Source organism: Plecotus auritus (genome assembly GCF_963455305.1).
Source record: "Plecotus auritus genome assembly, chromosome: 3".
NCBI classification, from domain to species: domain Eukaryota; kingdom Metazoa; phylum Chordata; class Mammalia; order Chiroptera; family Vespertilionidae; genus Plecotus; species Plecotus auritus.
In genome coordinates this window covers 102,170,444-102,192,394 of record NC_137772.1, presented here as the reverse complement: position 1 = coordinate 102,192,394, position 21,951 = coordinate 102,170,444, and the positions used below count along the sequence as shown (strand labels likewise).

The window sequence follows — 21,951 nt, the reverse complement described above, 5'->3', positions numbered from 1 at the left end:
ATCAATGGGGAAAAAATATTCTCGGGTGAGGATTAACAAACAACAATAATAATAAAAGTTGTGGTGACTGCAGAAAATAATGCAGCTGCTGGCAACACAAGGGCTACAAAGAGAAAGAAGTAACCAGATAATTATGCTGTGAGATACATAAGTCCAGGGTGCTATGGAAGAACAAAGGAGAAGTGCTCATTTGGGGAGGTTCCAGGAGAACTTTGATAAATTGAGAGGCAAGCCTGGTGGATGAGAGTAGGTGTATAGGAAGGCACAGAGCCAAAGAGGGAGCAACAGTTGAGGGAAGTGCAGGCTGAAATAACCACAGTGGTTTGGGATCCAGTGGTCTGCCAGCCAATAGATGTGGCCTAGGACTGTTCCTCCTCAATGGGGTTCCTGTGAACTGCCATCACTGAGGCCCTGCTGCTTTGCCTGGTGACACACCAGCACAGGTTTCCATGATTTGGACAAAGAAGTAGAAAAAGTATGCATTTCAGCATCTGTTCGATTTACCTTCTTTAGAGGCTGACCAATTAGGACACATTCGTGTTAGTTAACATTCATTTAAATGAGCAAAATGAGCTGTTTGATTTGATAAGCAGCCACTTTCTGTGCAGCTTATCAGAATGTTTGCCAGCCCTGGGCTTTAGGCTCCAATCTCTTCTTTTTTGCTTGCCTGGTTCTTCTGGTACTGCCACCCTGATGGATATTGTTGAATAGCAGATAGTGAGGCAGAAAGCCCATACTCCTAGAATTCAGTAAACCAAGAATTATTAGTATTCTTATTGCTTAGCTAGGGCAAGTTCTCTGCACACATTTTGCCAAAATGGTTGCCAGATATTTAGTAGATGTTGTCTAGTCTATGTATTTTGGCAAACTATTGACAACTCCAGTGAACCCATTGTGCATACTATCAATAATTTGTATTTCATGTTTGATAAGTATCCCCAAATAAATAGAATATTGAAGTATATAGAAGCATTTTTCTATTTCAGCCAAACCTTGAATTCCCAGAAATTAAAACCAATTTTAATAAATACCTTTTTATTGCCTTATTCTAATTTTAAATACTGGTACTTAAGCACTTGTTATTTTGTTAAATTTTCCTTTTTTTTTTTTAATGAATGCCAAAGCATTCCTTAAGCTGGTTCATTTTTTTCTAAGAAATTCAAGGTCACACTCATAACACCTCATTAGACTTCACCACCCCTGCTAAGCTAGGAGTGCCCTCTAAAGTGCACCTTAGTTGCACTAAGTTAGTTACAACTAAGGTATGCTTAGTTGCTTGGGCATCGTCTCATGTATCAAAGGGTTGCTTGTTCCATTCTGGTCAGGGCACATGCCCAGGCTGCAGGCTTGATCCCCAGTGGGGCATGTAGGAGGTAGCCGATCTATGTTGTGCTCTCACATCTATACTTCTCTCCCTTTCTCTCTCTCTAAAAATCAATAAACTATTCTTTAAAAAAAGAAAAGTGCACCTTTGTAGGTGTCCTCCCAATCTGATTTTGCCTCCTTTCAGGCACTTAATAACTCTTTAATCAGGGTGTATTGAATAAATGGATAAATCATGAAATGTATTATTTTGTTAAATTGTTTTGTTTTTGTTGATTAGTTTTGTTGATATAGTTCTACTGTGCCAAATGGAAGGGGCCATTGGATGCTGCAACACAGGATACAACAGGAAGTCAACCTGGCAGAATGGGCAAGAGCCCTGTTTTGTTTGGAGTCAGCAGACATGAATTAGATTCGTTTCCACCCTTACTAGGACACGTGTCCTTTGACGCACCGTTTTCTCTCCCATTGTTCCTGTGTGGGGATAAATGTCAACTTTAGAGTGTGGTAGTAAGGGGAAAAGTTATATTTTTGTGAGGCCTTAACATAGTACTTGACTTTAGAGATGCTTAGTTTAAACTTTGGATTATTTCTTAGTCGTCAGATGCTTTCTGCAGGCATGTATGTCTAAAAGTCTAAAATCCTCTGAAAAATGTCTCATACTTGTCTAACAGGTTACAACCTCAAAAAGCTGTCACATACATTGGATCCTTTGATCCTCATGGTAATCTTCTATCTATATATATAAAAGCCTAAGTGACAATCGCAACCAAACAGACGACCCAAACAGGCTGCATAGGGCGACCAGGCTGGCAGGGAGGTTAGTGAGGGGTGACTAAATGACCGAGCAGCAGGCTGCGTGGGGAGACCAGGCCTGCAGGGGGGTTAGTGAGGGGTGACCAAATGACCAAGCAGCAGGCTGCATGGGGAGACCAGGCTGGCAGGGGGGTTAGATCAGGATTGGGCCTAAACCGGCAGTTGGACATCCCCCGAGGGGTCCAGATTGGAGAGGGTACAGGCTGGGCTGAAGGGATCCCCCCCCCCCATGCACGAATTTCATGCACTGGGCCTCTAGTATATATATAAAAGCCTAAGTGACTGTTACGACCGAATGACCGGAATGACCAGTCAACCAGTTGCTATGACATGCACTGACCACCAGGGGAAAGACACTCAATGCAGAAGCCACCCCCATTGGTCAGTGTACTCCCACAGCCAACCTCCCACCATCCATCCCCCTGGCTGGTCCCTCCCCTTGGCCAGCAGGCCCCAATTGGCCCAGCCCCGATTGGCCCAGCCCTGATTGGCCCAGCCCTGATCAGGACTGGGCAAGATGCCCCGATTGGTCCTGATCTCTGGCCAGGCCTAGGGACCCCACCTGTGCATGAATTTGTGTACCAGCCCTCTAGTATCATTAATAATGACAGTCATCATTGCTAACATTTACTTAGCACTTCTGGCATGCAAGAAACAGTTTCTATCAATAAACTCCGTAACTTGTCCAGGTCACACAGCTAATAAGTGGTGTTCATAAGAACAACAGCCACAATAACAACATCAACTGCCACCACTGATTATGCTTTCATTCTGTTCTAGGCACTTTGTATGTATTATCTCAGTTAATCCTCACCAGCCCCCCCCCCCCAGGAAATAGGTTCTATTTTATTCTCTGTGTAGTTTCCATGTGATAGTGCTAAGAAATGGGACTGAAAATCCAGATGTTCTAGTTGCCATTTTTCCCTGACAGTTCCCAATAAAACTCAGGTTATTTTTACCCATGTTGGGTAAACCAGGACTTTAGAGTGTCCCAGCCTCTTGATATAAAACACAGGATGAAAGGGAAGTTACAGAAAAGAGAAGTGACATATTTCAGTGGCACATTTCAGTCTCCAGCCCCCAATGTAAGAAATCTTGCATTTTTAGAAGTGAATTTGGATTTTTACAAATATATTACTGTATTATTTAATGCCTTGAAGATGTATTAAGATTATATTAAAAAGTATATATTAGAATGTTTATTCTATTCACCACAGATGAATTAAGTCTGTTATATGCAACCAAATCTCACTTGTTTTCCACAATATAGTCTACCTTGTTTTGTGCTTCTTCATTCACTTAATTCCCAAACGTTCATTGAGCACTTTTATGTCTAGCACTTATATGCTAGACACTGAGAATACAAAGAGTAATAAGGTGTATTCCCTATTTTAAAGAGCATATAATGTGGTGAGTAAACTGAGATACAAATAAGCATAATTGTTGTGCAACATGATAAATACTGTATGTGAATGTAGAAGGGCTATAGGGCCATAGGGAGCAACTCTATTCTCTGTGCTTGGTTATGGACAGCAGGGTAACAGTTGAGCTGGTTCTGGTAGGGATTCAGTAAGAGAAAGGCCCTCCAGATTGAGGAGGGCCTGTTCACGAGAGCAAGATTACAGGTATTCAGGAGAAGCATGAGTATGGTGGTAGGGCTGAGCTGGATGGGCAATGAGAGGAGTCACCAGTCGAGAGACTGGCAGGCCATCCAGTGAGATTATAAAAGGCATGGGGCAAAACTAAGGAGTTTAGAATATGATTTGTGCAGACAAAATCTACCTATACAGGAAATTTAGGCAAGGCAATGCTACTTTTATATTTTCCATTCAAACTATTCAATTTAGCACATGTATTGGGAGAACAATAGAAGTCAGCACATAAGGTATAGTTTTATTAATTTTTTCTACCCTATAATCTAAAAAAAAACCACACCTCCTTGTGATGCAAAAATCATAGTACTTTATTTAATTTTCTTCTTTCTTTGGTGGTGTTTATATGGTTTTTATCTTGTTACCTCTTTTATAAACTTTTCAAGGAGGACCATGTCACTTAGCTTTTCCTTCATTATTAATGAAATATTTACACTATAAAGAAATGTTGGGAAAACAGGAAAAATTCACCCAGAGTGCCACAATATAAACCTAGCCATCTTATATAATAAAGAGGTAATATGCAAATTGACTGTTGCTCCAACACACAATGTGGCCACCCCCATGTGGTCAAAGATGGCTGCCCCCATGTGGACACAAGATGGCCATCACAAGATGGCCAGCAGGGGAGGGTAGCTGTGGGTGATCAGGTCAGCAGGGGAGGGCATTTGGGAGGGACCAGGCCTTCAGGGGAGGGCAGTTGGGGGTGACCAGGCTTGCAGGGGAGGACAGTTTGGGGGGACCAGTCCTGCAGGAGAGGGCAGTTAGGGCTGACCAGGCCTGCAAGGGAGGGCAGTTGGGAGCAACCAGGCCTGCAGGGGAGGACAGTTAGGGGTGACCAGGTCTGCACGGGAGAGCAGTTAGGGGCAATCAGGCCTGCAGGGGAGGACAGTTAGGGGTGACCAGGTCTGCACGGGAGAGCAGTTAGGGGCAATCAGGCTGGCAGGGGAGCAGTTAGGCATCAATCAGGCTGGCAGGGAGTGGTTAGGGCAGGGGTGGGCAAGCTTTTTGACTCAAGGGCCACAATGGGTTCTTAAACTGGACCGGAGGGCCTGAACAAAAGCATGGATGGAGTGTTTGTGTGAACTAATATAAATTCAAAGTAAAGGAGCGGAGGGGAGAGCAAGAGAACCCTCTGCTCTTTCGGCTCCGCAGGCCGGATAGAACAGTCGAACGGGCCGGATCCGGCCTGCAGGCCATAGTTTGCCCACGGCTGGGTTAGGGGGTGATCAGGCTGGCAGGCAGAAGCAGTTAGGGGCAATCAGGCAGGCAGGCAGGCAACGGTTGGGAGCCAACTCTCCCAGATTGTGAGAGGGATGTCCGATTGCCCATTTAGGCCCGATCCCACCGAGTCTAAATGGGCAATCGGACGTTGGGATCAGGCCTAAATGGGCAGTTGGACATCCCTTGTGGGGTCCCAGATTGGAGAGGGTGCAGGCTGGGCTGAGGGACACCCCCCATGCACGAATTTCTCTAGTCTCTCTATATAAAACCCTAATATGCAAATAGCCTGAATTGTGGAACAACCGAACAACCGGTTGCTATGATGTGCACCAACCACCAAGGGGCATGCACAGAACATGGTGGGTGTTGGCAGCAGGTGGCAGAGCGCAGAACATGGTGGGCATAGGCCCAGTGGGATGGTGGAACAGGTGAGTGGGACATCAGACTAAGGCCGGGCGCCGGTTGCTGTCATCGGGGCAAGCCTCTGGTGGTTACTGAAGATTCTTTACTCCCATGCGCCGTGGTCTTGCCTGGCGCTCCCACCTGCTGCTGGCACGCAGCGCCAGCCCTGATCACTTGGCGCTGTCAGCAGGTGCAAGAAGCGGCTACCAGCCCTGATCGCCCCTCAGGGCTCCTCTATCTCCCCCTGCTCCTGAGGGTCAATTGGGGCTAGCAACCACCTCTCACACCTGCTGCCGGCTCTGGAGCCACTGCTAGCACCAGCTGCCAGAGCCCAGCACTAGTCCCGATCACTTGGCGCCATCAGCGGGTACAAGCAGTGGCTGCCAACCCCAATCACCCCTGAGGGCTTCTCTACCTCCCCCTACTCCTGGGGCACGATCAGGGCAGCAGCTGCTACTCACACCCGCTGAAGGTGCTGGCCCCGCTTGTACCTGCTGCTGGCGCCTGGCACCAGTCCTGATTGCTCGGTGCTGTCAGTGGGTGTGAGCAGTGGCTGCTGGCCCCAATCGCCACTTAGGGCCTCTCTACCTCCCCCTGCTCCGGAGGGGCGATTGGAGCCAGCAGCTGCCTCTCGCACCTGCTGCCGGCGACGGCCCCACTTGCACTCGCTGCCGTTGCCAGAGCTGCCACTCACACCCGCTGCTGGCGCCGGCCCCACTCGCACCCGCAGCTGGTGCTGGAGCCGCTGTTTGCACCTGCTGCCAGCACTCAGCGCCAGTGCCAGTCCCGATCGCTTGGCGCCATCAGCAGGTGCAAGCAGCAGCTGCCAGCCCCGATCGCCCTGAGGGTTTCCTCACCTCCCCCTGCTCCTGTGGGGTGATCAGGACAGCAGCTGCCACTCACACCCACTGAAGGCGCTGGCCCCACTCACACCCGCTGCTGGTGCTGGCCCCAATTTTTCCACGCCGTCAGCGGGTGCAAGCGGAACTGGCGCCGTTAGCCTGTGGGAGTGGCAGAGGGAGCGGGGATGCCAGCAGATAGGGGACTGGGGACTGCGGCGGGAAGGGCCAGGTGGGGGCACAGAGGATAGGCCGAGACCCTCCCTTGTGCCCACCACAGCCTCTTGGCCCACAGTTCCTTTCAAGGTGCACAAATTCATGCACTAAACCCCTAGTTGATAATATTTTTTATATAAAATAGGTGTATTTTATGAAGTCAAAATCATGCTTTCTAGCTTGTTGTCAATTGCCTTTACAAGAATATGCTACTGTAGTTATTCGCCTTCCTCAGTCATTAGTACAGGATACCAGGAGAGTATTCTGTCCAAGCAAGTTGCTCAATTATGGTATGCAATGACTCTGTCAGTCTCTTTTTTCCTCATATTTTGTGTAAATGCTTTGATATATATATACCCTCTTTTCCATATTAGTTTAATTCCATATAATTTTTGTTTGTTTTTTACTTTTAAAAATTAACATATTAAAAAAATTTTGAGATCATGTCAAGATCATGCAGCATACCTTTCATGGAATGTGATTTTATCTTCTGACCCCAATCCTGTGTCTACACAAGCATGATTGGGTAATTGCTGGATGATTTTGAGATATGCAAAGGGGGAAAGGAAGGCTATGGCCAAGAGGCTGGAAAAGCAATAAAAGCTGCTTGAGTTCACTAAAAATGAGTCATTCATTTGACAACTTAAAAATGATATTTTTATTGCCCTGATAATTGGATCTATTCAGGCAGCTGAAATGATCATCTGGGTTGTGTGTGTCCAGGCTGTGTTCAGGTGCGCTCCAGGTGCACTACGTGGCTAGCAGTTGACACATCAACCTGTCCAACTCTGCTTCCTTTGTTATTGTTTGTTTTGTTATTGTTTTTCTTGAGCTATTTGGCCCACAGTTCTGGTTCTCTGCTATGGTTTCTTTTTAAGTAGTCAGATTATTTGCCCAGGGTCTCTGTTACTTTCGGAAGATTCAACCCTAAAGGGAAACTGAATCCTGGTTTCTCTACCTGATAGATGGAGCCACCAGATAAGTTTTCATTTTAAAAAAGTCTATTCCCATGCTATGCTCTGGATCTACATTTGTTTCTACATTTTAGATCATTTCTGGTGAAGATAAAGAGGCTTGGATTATCTTTTATTGAAATGTTAGATTAGTGCCTCCAATTTCATCACTTGTAAATTAAGTTTAGATGTTTTTAAATGAATGCGTATTTTTTTCTGCTAGTATATAATTTGCACTGAACTGGTTTGGGAAACAATGCTAAATGTTAGTTGTGTCTGCTTCTTAGTGGAGTTAAGGTCAAAAATCCAAACAGATTGTTTTGCAAGGTATAGTGACACAGGGACACTGTAGCCACCCCACCTGAGTTTGTATCCAGCTCTGCCTCTTACTAGCAGTGTGACCATGGGCAAGTGACTCAGCTCTCTCTGAGCCTCAGTTTCCCCTCTTTAAAATGGGGGTAACAATAGTATCTATCTTCTAGAGTAGTTGAAAGATTAAATGAGTTAACATGCTGAAAACAGTACCTGGCACATAGTGCTTAGCAGGTGTTAATTGTTTTTTAATCACTATTATTATCCTGTTGGTGCTGATTGAATCCATGGAATGGAAGGTTAACATACTCATTGTTTAAATGTAATTCTCTATTGGGTGAAGTAGATTGGACACTATGGAGTCTTGGGTAGAAAATAAAGGCCTGAGAATTCAAAACCAGTAGGAGTTTTGCATATGGTGTGTGTGTAGACAAAGTGTTAACTCTAATAACTTACATTTTTAAATATTACATATTATATGCCTATTGTACCTTTTTAAAGATGATTCTTTTTAAAACATAAATACTATCATCTAGTGTATATATAAGCAAATAATAAACATTATACAGTAAATATACAGCACAGTCACTAATTGTTATGAATGTTATCTGTTATATTCTTATCTTTTAGAACTCTTCAACAATAAGTACATTTAATAAGAACCATGGCTTTAAAAGTGCTACTAGAACAAGAGAAAACATTTTTCACCATTGTAACTTTACTAGCCTATTTGGTAAGTCAACTCTACTTTCATAAAAATGTGGTGAGCCCTGGTTGGTGTGACTCAGTTGGTTGAATGTCGTCCCATGTACCAAAAGATAGCTGGTTTGATTCCATGCACATGCCCACGTTGCATGTTTGATCTCTCATTGAGGCACGTGCAGGAGCTGATTGATGTTTTGCTCTCTCTCTCCCTTCCTCTCCCTCTCTCTCTAAAAATAAAAAATAAAAAGAGAGAGTGGTGGAAGAATTCATATACGTTGTACCAAAACTATTTTCTATGTCTGATTCCATATTTTAAAATTTACTTTCAAATTACATTTTATAATTGTTACATTTAATTAATAAATCAAAGATTGCTCCTGAGTCTGGACATTTGTAACAATTGTCAAAATTATATTTTATTTGTTACTTGCAGCCCCATGACAGTTATTACTTTGGGTTTACAGGCATTCCCACAGCACCTAACAAGACCATAGAGTCTGACTTAGAGCATGACTCACACAGTTTGTGAAGTATTTAGAACTGATGTTCGAAAGTTCTGTTATTTTAATATAGTTATTTATATCCTAGGTTCCAAAAAGCATTAAGGACAGATGGAGGATTTTCATGTTTGAAAGCTTGACACAAAAGATCTATGAAGGTGTTCAAAAGAATTGAAACTTATTTAGTTTGAAGATATAATTATGATCTACAACTATGAAAAGAATTATTTACACTGAAGGCAGTACTCAAAGTCTTCTTGGAAGACAAAAATAAGAGGAAATGGGGTCCATTTAGAGTCTGAGATTCAGGCAGCTATAAGGAAAGCTTCCTTTCTTTCAGCTGAGGTAGTGAAACATTGGAACGAAGGAGGAGGTTGGGTAATGTCTTTCTCAAAATCATTGCAGTTGCTTTGCAGTGGGAGGGAATCTCTTACCTCTCTCAAATAAAACCAAACTCCTCTAAGATTGGTAGTCAAGGACAGTTAAGAGAGGGAGGAAGAGATTATTAAACATTTAGCCCCAAATCATGTTGTAGGCCTAAATTCCACCATGAACTCTCCCTTCTGCCTGCTCAGGAGTTCTGTCTTTGCTTTTATATAAGGAGGCTTGCAGATATCCTTACAGATTTTTCTGCTACAAAGTGGAGGTAATTTGTACTGAATAATTGCTCATTATTATAGCCATCAAAAACAATTCAATGTGCACCTGTGTGTGATAGGCTTTATCCATAACAGCAGTCACTGTTCTCCCAGTACTTCCTAGAGGTATTTAGCTTTCATTTTGGAAAACAAAATTATAGTCAGGAATGTCATTGAGGGCATTTCTGCTAATGATAAAAGGTTGAAGTGAATGTTGTCACCAATCTGAAATTCTATTATTTTAGACAATTTTTTTACAAAATACTGTTAAGAAAGCAGAGAAACACAATTTTGTAGGATGATAGTATATAAAGTGAATATACTGTTTTTAGATAAAATAAGAAACAAGGCTATATTTTGAAAATTACTTACAACCTACGGTTTTGTCAAAATAGATAATCTTTCTATTTAAATCCTATGCTGTGAACCAAAGTATATCATTAGGTCCTATTTAAATGGTTAAATGGTAATTAGTAAACATATAAGTTCATATTTACATAGTACTTTTAATTTTAATCATTCAGAGTGTTTGGCTACCACTGTCATCTTCATCATCATCAAGAGAGTTTTACTGATCTCAAGATTGTCAGAAGTTTTTGAAAGACAATCTCTAAATAAATGCAGTTCACCTGAAAAGGTTGAAATTTCTATATCAAAACTGGGTGGCAGATATGTGTAAAGGATAATAAGATAAAGGATAATAGGATATGTGTAAAGGATAAAGGATAATTCCTGTAGCTATACTAATTTATTTCATTTATTCATTTATTCAATTCATTATCCTTGAATATGCTTATATTTCTTGATAATCAAAAACATAGTTGTGGAAATCAGAATCTTTGAGATTGCAAAGGATCTTGGGTCTTTGCATGACTGTTCTTTTACTAATATACATCCTCCTAAAAAAGAGAGCATCTCTGAAGTTATTTTTTACCTTGGGTCCTCAGAAATGTATCAGAGGAAGATAGCAGTTGATTCCAAGAAAAAGGGAACCTCACTCAGAGAATACAGAAAAGAATCAGACATATTAATTTATTTGTTCCACTTACATATTCAAAAAGGTTTTTTTTCCTAAAGTGAAAATTAAATTGGCCTCACTCTGACTTAATGTTTACATTCAGTGATTATGGGAATTATACTGATGATATTGTGTCTTCCTTGCAAAAAATGCAATTAACTTACTTTAATATAATGCTTTGTGAAACATTTTTTTTTCAGGTATGTAAAGTGATGTGTGAAACAAGGGATTGTAGACAACAAGAATTCAAGGATCGGTTTGGAAATTGTGTTCTCTGCAAGCAGTGTGGACCAGGCATGGAGTTGTCTAAGGTATGGTATGCATGGTAAAGTTGTAGATCTGTATTCTTTAAATGTAGTATTTTTAGCTAAATTCTTTTAGTTAATTACTAGTGAAGATGTGGACACCATGGCAGAATTCTTGGTTCATTGTGTCACTTTAGCCAAAAAGAACACCATTTCCTCTTCAATACATTTGACTGTGTGTTTTACTGAGATAAAAGAAGCAGGTTCTAATAACCAGAATTCAATAAATGTCATTGTTTTATATAACTTAGTGTTTATTGTATTTTATTGAAAGACTAGAATTATTAAGATTTTTTTGTATTAATTAAAAAGAATTGATAGTCTACTAAAGATTTAAAAATAAAGCATTGATGCCCTGACTGGTTTGGCTCACTGGATAGAGCAGTGGTCGGCAAACTGCGGCTCGCAAGCCACATGCTGCTCACGAGCTGCGGTTTGCCGCTCTGTTGACTAATGAGTTTGCCGACCACTGGGATAGAGTGTTGGCCTGCAGACCGAAGGGTCCCAGGTTCGATTCTGGTCAAGGGCATGTACCTTGGTTGCGGGCACATCCCCAGTGGGGGGTGTACAGGAGGCAGCTGATCAATGTTTCTCTCTCATTGATGTTTCTAACTCTCTATCCCTCTCCCTTCCTCTCTGTAAAAAAAAAAAAAATCAATCAAATACATTTTAAAAAAATAAATAAAGCATTGATAACAGAAAGTGGTAATGCTCACATACTGAGACTTTTCTTTCTTAAAATGAATGTTATCCTCTGAGAATCTCAGAGGAAAGATGGGTGTGGCTGGGTGGGAAGAGATCAACCAAAGAACTTGTATGCATATATCCAAGTTATTGGACACAGACAATAGGGTGGTGAAGGCTTGGGATGAGGGGTGGGCTAGAAGAGATCATTAGGGGGTGGGGAAGGGAAGGTGGGCATATGTAATACTTTCAACAATAAAGATTTAAAACAAAAACAAAGCAAGAAAAATAAATAAATTGCAATTACGGAAAAAGAAATGAATGTTACTATTGCTAGTCAAGAAGTAGAGCTCAATGGTCTCTTAAGTAATGATGCTCCAAGAGAGCAGTTCTTTTCCAAACCAGGGTTTTGAACATTTCTTTGACAATGCAAGTATTATCAATCTCCCCAGGTTAAGTGTATGTTACTCCCAGGATCATTTTAAAATATATTCATTTTAACCACTATTTGTTAAGAAACACTATGTGTGTGTGCTAGCATATTTCCAAGTCATGGATATTCTTGGGGCTCTTCTTTTTTGAGAACAGGTTCAGAAATATATATCTATTTGCTTTATTTTCTGACATTTTGAAGATGTTACTAGTTGTGGAGAATTGATGTATCAATTTTTTGTTGTTCTAAATAAAGCATCAAAGTGTTCCTGTTAGAAAAGAAACAAAAGATTTTTATTTTTATTTAAAGTCACTTTTAAAAAAGAAGTCATTTGCCCCTGCAGACTGCCATTATTTAAAGTTGAGTGTTGTCATTCATAGGTTTTTGATCAATGATCTACAAACAGCAGGACACTAAGATTTATGCATTCCACAGTAATTCCTGGTGCAGGGCCTCTCTCTGGTTGTTGTGTTAAATAAGTGGTGGCTTTCCAGATCCTGAGCTTTTCCTTTGGATTGAAACTGGCTGACCTTCACCCCGCCTGTGTGGCTCAATGGTTGAGTGTTGACCTATGATCCAGTTGGTCACCGGTCAGGGCACATGCCCAGGTTTGTGGGCCCGATCCCCAATAGGAGGCATGCAGGAGGCAGCTGATCAATGATTTTTGTCATTGATGTTTCTATCTCTTCCTCCCTGATCCTTCCTCTATAAAATCAATAAAAATATTTTTTTTTTAAAAAGAAAAAAAACTGGCTGACCTTCAAACTCTGTGTGACATCTACTTAACTATAGCATCTCAGTTGATATATTTTAATCTGTGGATTTTAGTAACATACATTTTCAAACACAGATTTTGTTCTGTTGGTTATATAAATATTCTTTATAGAAGATCTGCATATCTAGGATCATTGAACAAAGTAGTTAAAAATGCAATAGTGCCCAGGAGGAAAGTAGACTATGATATTTTCACCCCTCAAAAGTTCTTCATTTCCCAAATCTCTGTGAAAATCTAAATGAAACTTTATAGATGCCAAGTTGAGTAAATGATTTCTAAGAAATGCTCCCTAACCTTCATCCTTTGAATCCAGAGACTATAACCTCAAAATTATTTCTGGATATTCAAACCAGAGGTTGAAGGTATTATCAGTTCTAATATTTTTTATTTTAAAAAAATCTATCTTCTGCCCTAGCTGGTTTGGCTCAGTGAATAGAGCATCCTCCTGCAGACTGAAGGGTCCCAAGTTCAATTCCGGTCAAGGGCACATGCCTGGGTTGCAGGCTCGATCCCCAGTAGGGGGTGTGCAAAAGGCAGCTGGTCGATGATTCTCTCTCATCATTGATGATTCTATCTCTCCCTCTCCCTTCCTCTCTGAAATCAATTAAAAAATACATACAAAAAAAAGTCAAGGGGAAAATTTAGTCTTTTGATTAAGACAACTTTTTATTAATTGTCAGATGACTACATTTATAAATAATTAATTGCTTTTTACCTAGAATGCTAAATATAATAATACATATTATTATTCTACTTCCTATTTAAGACATTGAAATGTGGCTGTGTCACCAAGGACTGGATTGTTTATTTCATTTCATTTCAATTAATTAAATTTATGTTTCGCCACATGAGGTCATGGCTGTTGTATTGGACAGTGCTGCTCTAGAATCATGAACTTTCCTCCAGATGTTCTGGCTGAGGACCCACTTCTGAAACAGATAGCTATCCAAATCTCGTTTACCTGCTGCGCGTGTGTGGTGCTGGAGTTGCTCCCTGGTCAGCCTCCGTCCTCTTCTTCCTGCTTCGAGCCTCCGTCCTAGCCACTGGTTTCAAAGCACCCACCTGTTTCTGTTCCTCCACAGCTCCTGTTTGGTCTTCCCAAGTGTGTGCCATCCCTGTGGCTCCTCATACCAGGTGGTGCCTACCCTTGTGTGCCCTCTTGTGCCATCCTGAGCAGTCTCATCCCATTAGCTCTTTTGGTTTCCAGTTCCCTCCCTGAAAGCCCCAAGCATCACTTCTTCTTATTTAGGTTCTTTTCAGTAATTCAGTTTAATAAGTAGTTTTATATCTCTGGGAAAACCCCTGACCCATCACTGAGCCATTTGGAGTCTGTTTTGAGGATTTTATCCATTGAGCCATATTTAGTTGTTCTCTCTTCCTCTACAAGGTTTAATTTTTGAAAGTTTATGAGAAGGATAATTGATAGTGTCTTTTTCCTATTTCTGAGGCAAAAAAATACAAAATGTTGTTTACATTGCTCCATAAGAAGTACATGCTGGGTGTCTTGAGTAGTGAATATGGGTAGGAGTATTATACAGACATCCTTTCGGCTCATGAGAATAAACACCATTGGTATATGTGAGAGAGGATGAGTTTTGTTTTCTGAGTGACTACATAGATTTTTACTTCTTACTCTAAAATTTGCTCAGCCACAGCCCCTCCTCTTTACTGAGCATTAATGCCAACAATGTGCTTTTAACATGATTGCCTCCCAGCAGTAAATCAGGAAACTCATTTTTGGATAAACTACTTGAAACAGACTTCAAGTCTCTGGCATGATTTTCAAAGTAAGCTTTTCTAACCAATTATTGGGGTGACTTTAGTTAATATGAAAAAATTAATTCTTGTAAATAGCAGCATACTTCTCTCCACATGGGTGCATGTCTGGCTTCATATTTTTAAAGACATCTATTTTTGGGAAAACTATTTTCATCCATATGTAGAAAATCACACAAATGCAATTTGCAAGCATAAAAAAGATTCACTTTTGTCATTTAATTGCTATGTTGCTCACTTTATTTATGTTTAATTGTCCTAATCGAGCCCTGTGGTGTTTGGCAAATATTAACAAGCTCTAGCTTGTAATTTTCCTTATAAAAATTTAACTACAGATTTTCATAAACTGAGAGTTGTCAGAGAGTATGTCTTTGGTGTTGTTTTATGAAAGGAAATTTAAAAAGCTGATTTCTAAACACCAGCCATGTAAATCTAATTTGTCATTTCCATTTGTATGCACTAGATTTTCTCCACAAGTAACTTCTTCTTTGTGCAGACTTGAACTTTTAAAGTTCAAAGAACCAAATTTAATAACTTACTGCTGTACAAATAAATAGAGTTTTAGACCCAAGGCCCCAGAATGTGTTTTCTGGACAATTGATGTTCTGTGAGGATCTTGTGGCCTGAGGAACTGCTCCTCAGAAATGTAGGTGTAGGTGGGATCCGCTTGTGTTTTTGTTCAGTGCTGGATTTGCAGAGGGAGAAAAGAGAGAAGGGGATTTGAGGACTATTTACTTTGAGTAATTTTGCTACTGTGAAGCCACCAAATGTGGCTTAAAAGTATTGGGCAGAGTGACAGAGCTACTCCTGTCGCCAGCTTGGGTGGAAGCAGCCCAGATGGATCCAGCCCTCTCTTGCCTTGGAACCACTGCAAAAAAAGGCTGCTCACACTTCCACCCCCACCCTAGACAGACCCTCACCCTTAATTGCCCCCACCCCCAAATCCACTCCACCATACCAGGAGGATCTTACCAAGTGGGAGACATTTTCATAAACTTTACACAGTTTTGCTCCCTGGAATAAAATAAAAATAACTTTAGGAAATACTGCCTTAAACAAAATCCATCGATTTGTTTATTCAGCAAGTACTTATTACTCACCAGCCTATTGTGTATTATTAAAAAAAAATTCAGTGATGAAAATGGTAAGGTCAACTTTATTCAGGACCTTCGCAGTAGATATAGGGACAGTGCAATGGGATTTACAGCAGGGAGAGAGATTGGGCTTGACTCCAAATACAGCATGGGCAAGGGAGAATTAGAACCAAGGAGCAGGGTGAGGGTCAGCAGTAAGGGGGTTTCTGGCTAAAGCCAACCTGACACGGTGTTCAGGCATCACCTTGGGGATGGTGGAGGATAAGGAACTCTATCAGATATTGAGGGTGGAGCTCCTGGTTAAACTGACTTAGTGAAAGTCTTGCCAAAACGGGATTTTGCAAGGACTTGCATAGATGGGCCTAGGAGAAGCTTCAGGAACCTACTAAAGTTTGAACAAGCAAAGAATCCTTGTCAGTACCAGGTGCTATGATAGGCTCTTGGGAAGGAGTGGTAAAGGGAGATGTAAAGTACAAAGAATTGTTAACTTATTGCATGATTTTCAGAACTAGGAACCCTACAGCAATGTTGTTGTTGTTGTTTTTAATTGTATTTTTAAAAATTTGTGTATCTATTTTCCCACCTCAAAGTTTATTAGTAAAAAGATTTTCTTAGGGATTCAGGGAAGGTATTTCCTTCAAGTTTTTAAGATGCCAGGTGCAACTGGGAAAGTGTCAAAGAGAAGAACAGAGGTTAAAGCAATAAAAGCAAATTTTATTCAGGAACTATTGCCATAGGGAAAAAGAGACCTCAGATAGAACTAGGCTCAATTCCAAATACAACATGGACAAGTCGGAGTTTATAACCAAGGAGCAGTCAGTATGGGACATTACTAAGAGGAAACATCAGAGTACGGGGGATTCTGGCTAAACAGACTTAATAGGATTGTTACTCAGGCAGGCCAGAGTGATCAGACATCACCTGAGGGATGGCAGTTGAGGAAATTTGATCAGACACTGAGGATAAGCAGTATGAGGTGGGTGGGGTGGTGGTATAGATTGAAGCTAAACTTACTTGACAGGATTTTTGGACAACTGGGCTCTTAAGGACAAGGCCTAAGAATAAGGCCTTGTTGAAAAAGGCTCAGAGGAGCTTGTAGAGTTTAGTCAAGGAGAGAGTTTGTCAAAAGGCTAAGCCTGAACACAGCATGACTAGCCTACTCTCTTCTTTCAGTAATCTGTTTTATTTTACCAAAAACTCTCTCATACCTTTTCTTCTATTCCCAAGTGTAATATAATAGCTGGCCACAGAAAATAATATGCCTAAGGAAATTGTCCCTTTCTATTCAAAAGTAATGAGAGAAAAAACCCCAAAGATTTGATACTGTTTTTATTAAATGCACAATTAGATTAGTGATGTGGAGTGGTGAAATTCACCAAACATGTTGCCCTCTATGTCCCAACCCTTGAGACACAGTGATGGCTAAGGACATCTGCAAAGTTGAAGAAGCTGACGCCGTACGATGGGGACATCTCCATATGCTGGTCTGAGGGACTCTCCAAGATGCTTTGAGTGGGGACAATAAAAAATTAGTTGCAGAACAGTGGTACATATGGAGAATATTTCTGGCAGGTTATCCCAAAACCTGATAACAGTGTTTGCCTGTATGGAGGGAGTAGGAACTCAGAGACTAGAGATGGGAAGGAATGTGTATTTTTTATTTTATTTTGAGAAAGATCTTGTATGTTATAGTAATTTTACAACATAAAAGGTTATAAAAAGAGAAGGAAAAAGAAATGGTCTCTAGCCTCCTTTCTTTTTCTTCTTTATAGTTATTTATTGAACTTAATGGGGAAGATTTCAAGGTATTTTAATCACCTAGTTTTACTAAATGAAATAAAAACATCAAAGTAGACATTTATATTAGGGGTAATTTAAAATTTACAGTTGACTCTTAAACAACACAGGGATTAGGGGCACTGATCCTCCTGAGCAGACCTCCAAATTCACAGATTCCTAATCTCAGGTAGAAAATACATATTATGCTGTATAATGTATAGCCTGGATTTCAAATAATTATAGCATTTCCGTGTTCCTAGAGCTCGATAGATAGCACAGTTTATTCTAAAAGTAATTACTGTCCTGTACACTATACTGTAATTTAATTTCTTGAAAATAACTTCTCTAAATTTTCAATTAATTTAATGTTTGTGGTTAATTTAACATGTAGCTTGTCACTTCATAACTGCAAGCTATTTAATTTTTAAAAGTATAGGCTGGTTTTCTAATATTATCTTATTTAAATTGGCAAATAATTTAGAGAAAACATATTTAAATAACATTTCCCCAAATAATCTCTATGAAAGTTCCCAGGAGACTATATGATTTATAGTACATGCTCAGTACATTGTGGCATTGTTTGTGGTAGTAATTGATACAAAGCCTTATTCAACCCCTCACCTAACCATAAAGATTATTATTGTCACCAAAACATAAACTCTAAGCAGAAATAGTAAGTTAGTACCCAGATAATGAAGGCAAACTATGATGATGGGGGAGCATTTTTTTTTCTGTACATGATTTTGGGCCAATGTAGAATAGACCCCCAATTTTTTTCATGACATCCTCTTTCTACAAAATATGATGACATGTAAATGACAAAAAGTGATCAATGGCAAAAATGCATTGGCTAAAATAGTTCTTGCACACAATGTAAACTGTAGGATATAGTCAGGATTCAAAAAATAAGCATAAAGTCTCTGATCCTTTTCAAAAGAGATGAGAAACCAAAACACCCATTTATATTTGTTCAAGTTCATTTCTATTTGGATCATTTAATCTAGTTTCTTAGGACTGGAGAGAGGAAGTGAATCCTTGGAGACAATGACACTCAGCAAGAACAGGAAATGATAGTTAACTTACTGCCAGGGGTGTGAAAACAGCAGAACTGCTCACATGCTCACAGAGGTCCCTAGTTTTTTGTATTATAGCACATTGCAGCAGTTGGCTCAATCAGATAAAGTTAAATTATGTTTTAACTAGAAGCCCGGTGCACAAATTTGTCCCTCAGCCTGGCCAGAGATTGGGGCGATTGGGGCGATTGGGGCAATTGGGGCTAGCTGGTGGGGGGTGGGAGGGGGCGGAGAGGAGGGACTGTGGGAAGTTGGCTGTGGGAGCACACTGACCACCAGGGGGCAGCTCCTGCATTGAGCATCTTCCCCCCTGGTGGTCAGTGCGTGTCATACTGACCGGTCGTTCAGTTGACCAGTTGTAATGGTCGCTTAAGCTTTTATATATATAGATTACCCTTCTTTAAAAGGCAGGCAAGTGTGAATCATTTTAGAGAAATTTTTATTTAGTAAAAATGTTTTAAATGGAAAGCGATGTTTCAAGTAACCTTGAAAAAATTGGGGTCTGAAGATTCCCTGTTCCCAGTGATTATATGTTAACCAGGAAAGTTGACATAGGTATCATGTATTTGACGAATGCCCACTCTGTGCTTCATTTACAGTTTATTTATTTATTTATTTTTAAATAAATCTTTATTCAGATTATTACAATTGTTTCTCCTTTTTCCCCCCATAGCTCCCCTCCACCTGGTTCCCACCCCACCTTCTGCCCTTACCTCCCCCCCACTGTCCTCATCCATAGGTGTATGATTTTTGTCCAGTCTCTTCCTGAACCCCCCCATATCCCTTTCCCCCTGAGAATTATCAGTTCACTCCCTTTCTATACCCCTGATTCTATTATATTCACCAGATTATTCTGTTCCTCAGGTTTTTAATTCACTTGATTTTTAGGTTCACTTGTTGGTAGATATGTATTTGTTGTTCATAATTTTTATCTTTACTTTTTTCTTCTTCCTCTTCTTTAAGAATACCTTTCAGCATTTCATATAATACTGGTTTGGTGGTGATGAACTCCTTTAGCTTTTTCTTATCTGTGAAGCTCTTTATCTGCCCTTCAATTCTGAATGATAGCTTTGCTGGGTAGAGTATTCTTGGTTGTAGGTTCTTGCTATTCATCACTTTGAATATTTCTTGCCACTCCCATCTGGCCTGAATAGTTTCTGTTGAGAAATCAGCTGACAATCGTATGGGTGCTCCCTTGTAGGTAACTAACTGTTTTTCTTTTGCTGCTTTTAATATTCTCTCTTTGTCTTTTGCTCTTGGCATTTTAATTATGATGTGTCTTGGTGTGGTCCTCTTTGGATTCCTTTTGTTTGGGGTTCTGTGCACTTCCTGGACTTGTAAGTCTATTTCTTTCACCAGGTGGGGGAAGTTTTCAGTCATTATTTCTTCCAATAGGTTTTCAGTATCTTGTTCTCTCTCTTCTTCTGGCACCCCCATAATTCTGATGTTGGTACGCTTAAAGTTGTCCCAGAGGCTTCTTACACTATCTTCAACTTTTTGAATTTTTTTTCCTTTTGCTTTTTCGGTTGAGTGTTTTTTGCTTCTTTGTATTTCAATTCTTTGACTTGATTCTTGTGTTCCTCTAGTCTGTTGTTGGGTCTCTGTATAATATTTTTTATTTCAGTCAGTGTATGTTTAATTTCTAGTTAGTCCTTTTTCATATCTTCAAGGGTCTCGTTATATTTATCGGCCTTTTCTAGGATATTCTTGAAAAGCCTTATAACCGTGGTTTTGAATTCTATATCCAGTTGTTTGTTTTCCTCCATTTCTTTCATTTGTGATCTTTTTCTTTGACGCCGCATTTTCACTGCTTCCCTGAGTTGGTAGGATAGATTTGTGTGCTAGGTTTTCTATATGGCCCAGTGGGTCGGCCTCCCCAGTTAACCTGAGGTGGACACTCTTGGTGCACCCCTTGTGGACTGTGTGTACAGCCTTGTTGTAGTTAAGTCTTGATTGTTGTTGGTATCACTGGGAGGAATTGACCTCCAGGCCAGTTGGCTGTAAAGATCCGCTGTGTCTATGCTGGGAGAAGTTCGGTGCTGGAGACAGCCTTATAGGATTAGACTTGCCAAATTGCAATAGCCTCTGTGCTCAGCTTGGATGGGGTGGAGTCTCAGCGCGGAGCAGACAGTCTTGGCTTCCAGTCAGCCTTGCCCTTGCGCGCGCGCCTGCATGTGCCTCTAGACCTCTGCCTTCCCCGGCTCCCAAGTCTCCACCCAAGAGTCCAGATTCCCCCCACAAGAGCGTGGGTCCCCAGGGGCTCACCTGGAACTGGGGTTCAGTGCAGTCAGAAGCTTCTGACTCCCTTCTGCTAGGGAAAGCCTATAGCAACCTCCGCAGCCTTTGTGCATACTGGCGCGCGTGCGTTTCAAGACCCCTGCCCGCTGGGGCTCCCCCGGGTCTCCCCCGGCTCTCCGAGTCTCCGGGTGCCTTTCTCTCTACCTGACAGTCCAGACTCCCCCTGTATGAGCCTGGGTCCATGGGGTTTCACCCGGGACTGGGGTTCAGTGCAGTAAGAACTGGGGTTCAGTGTGGTTGGGGGCTTCCTTCCCCCTTCCACCAGAGAAAGTCAGCCAGGCTCTCAGCTGCCCTTCCCTCTGCGTACACAAAGACCCTTTGCCGTACCTCCAATTCTCTGTGAGCTTTTCTCTTTCCTTCTAGTTGTAGAATTTTCACTCAGCCAGCTTTCCTGTGGTTCTGGATGGTGTCCGTTCTGTCTTTTAGTCGTAGTTTTGAAATTGTTGTGTGAGGCAGCAGTTTAGGTGCTTACCTATGCCGCCATCTTGGTTTCTCTTCATTTACAGTTTAGAGGCTTAATAGGTTTTACTGCTTATTCCTCAAAACAACTTTGTAGCTCAGGTATTATTATCTCCATGTTTCTGAGGATCAGAAAGTTTCCAAAATAACTTAGCTGACAAGTGGCAGAGTTGGCATTTAAACTCATGTGACTTTAGCTCCAATGTAGGAAAATACACACTTTCCCTCCTCTACCAACCTGGCTTAAAAAACAAAATGTCAAACTTTACTCCCAGTTAATATACCTCCTCTGTCTCTTCCTTCTTTCTCAACCTTTGTTTTCCCTTTTACTCGCCCTTTTCCCCATCTTTGTTGTGTTTTAACTTGTATATGAGACCCTTATAATCCAAGCTGCCTGGATCAAATCATGATTTTGAAACATTGTCTTTGTGGAGATGCTGAGCCTGTGAATGGGGAGGTCCACACCGTCCAGGGACTGTCCAGGGGGCTATGTGCTTGCCTTGATCCTAGGAGATGGGGTGGAGCCTCCCTTCTATACTTAAAGAAAGCCTTTGGATTAGCTGAGCTTTCTCAACAGCTAAAGTTCTTAGCACAGACACACTTCTCTCTCCAGGCAGATCCATACTGCCCAGGGACAGAGCACCAAAAAAAAAAAAAAAAAGTATTGGTCTCTCCAC

At 41.1% G+C, this 21,951-nt stretch overlaps 1 protein-coding gene across 1 annotated transcript in view; it reads left to right on the top strand.

Moving 5' to 3' along the window:
• The window catches only part of TNFRSF19 (TNF receptor superfamily member 19), a 134,307-nt gene that overhangs the window by 20,746 nt on the left and 91,610 nt on the right, over positions 1-21,951 (top strand). The window contains exons 2-3 of the mRNA XM_080659929.1: positions 8,368-8,470; positions 10,799-10,909. Of these exons, the coding sequence (XP_080516055.1) occupies positions 8,402-8,470; positions 10,799-10,909 (180 nt within the window). The 5' untranslated portion in view covers positions 8,368-8,401. The remainder of the gene's footprint in view (positions 1-8,367; positions 8,471-10,798; positions 10,910-21,951) is intronic.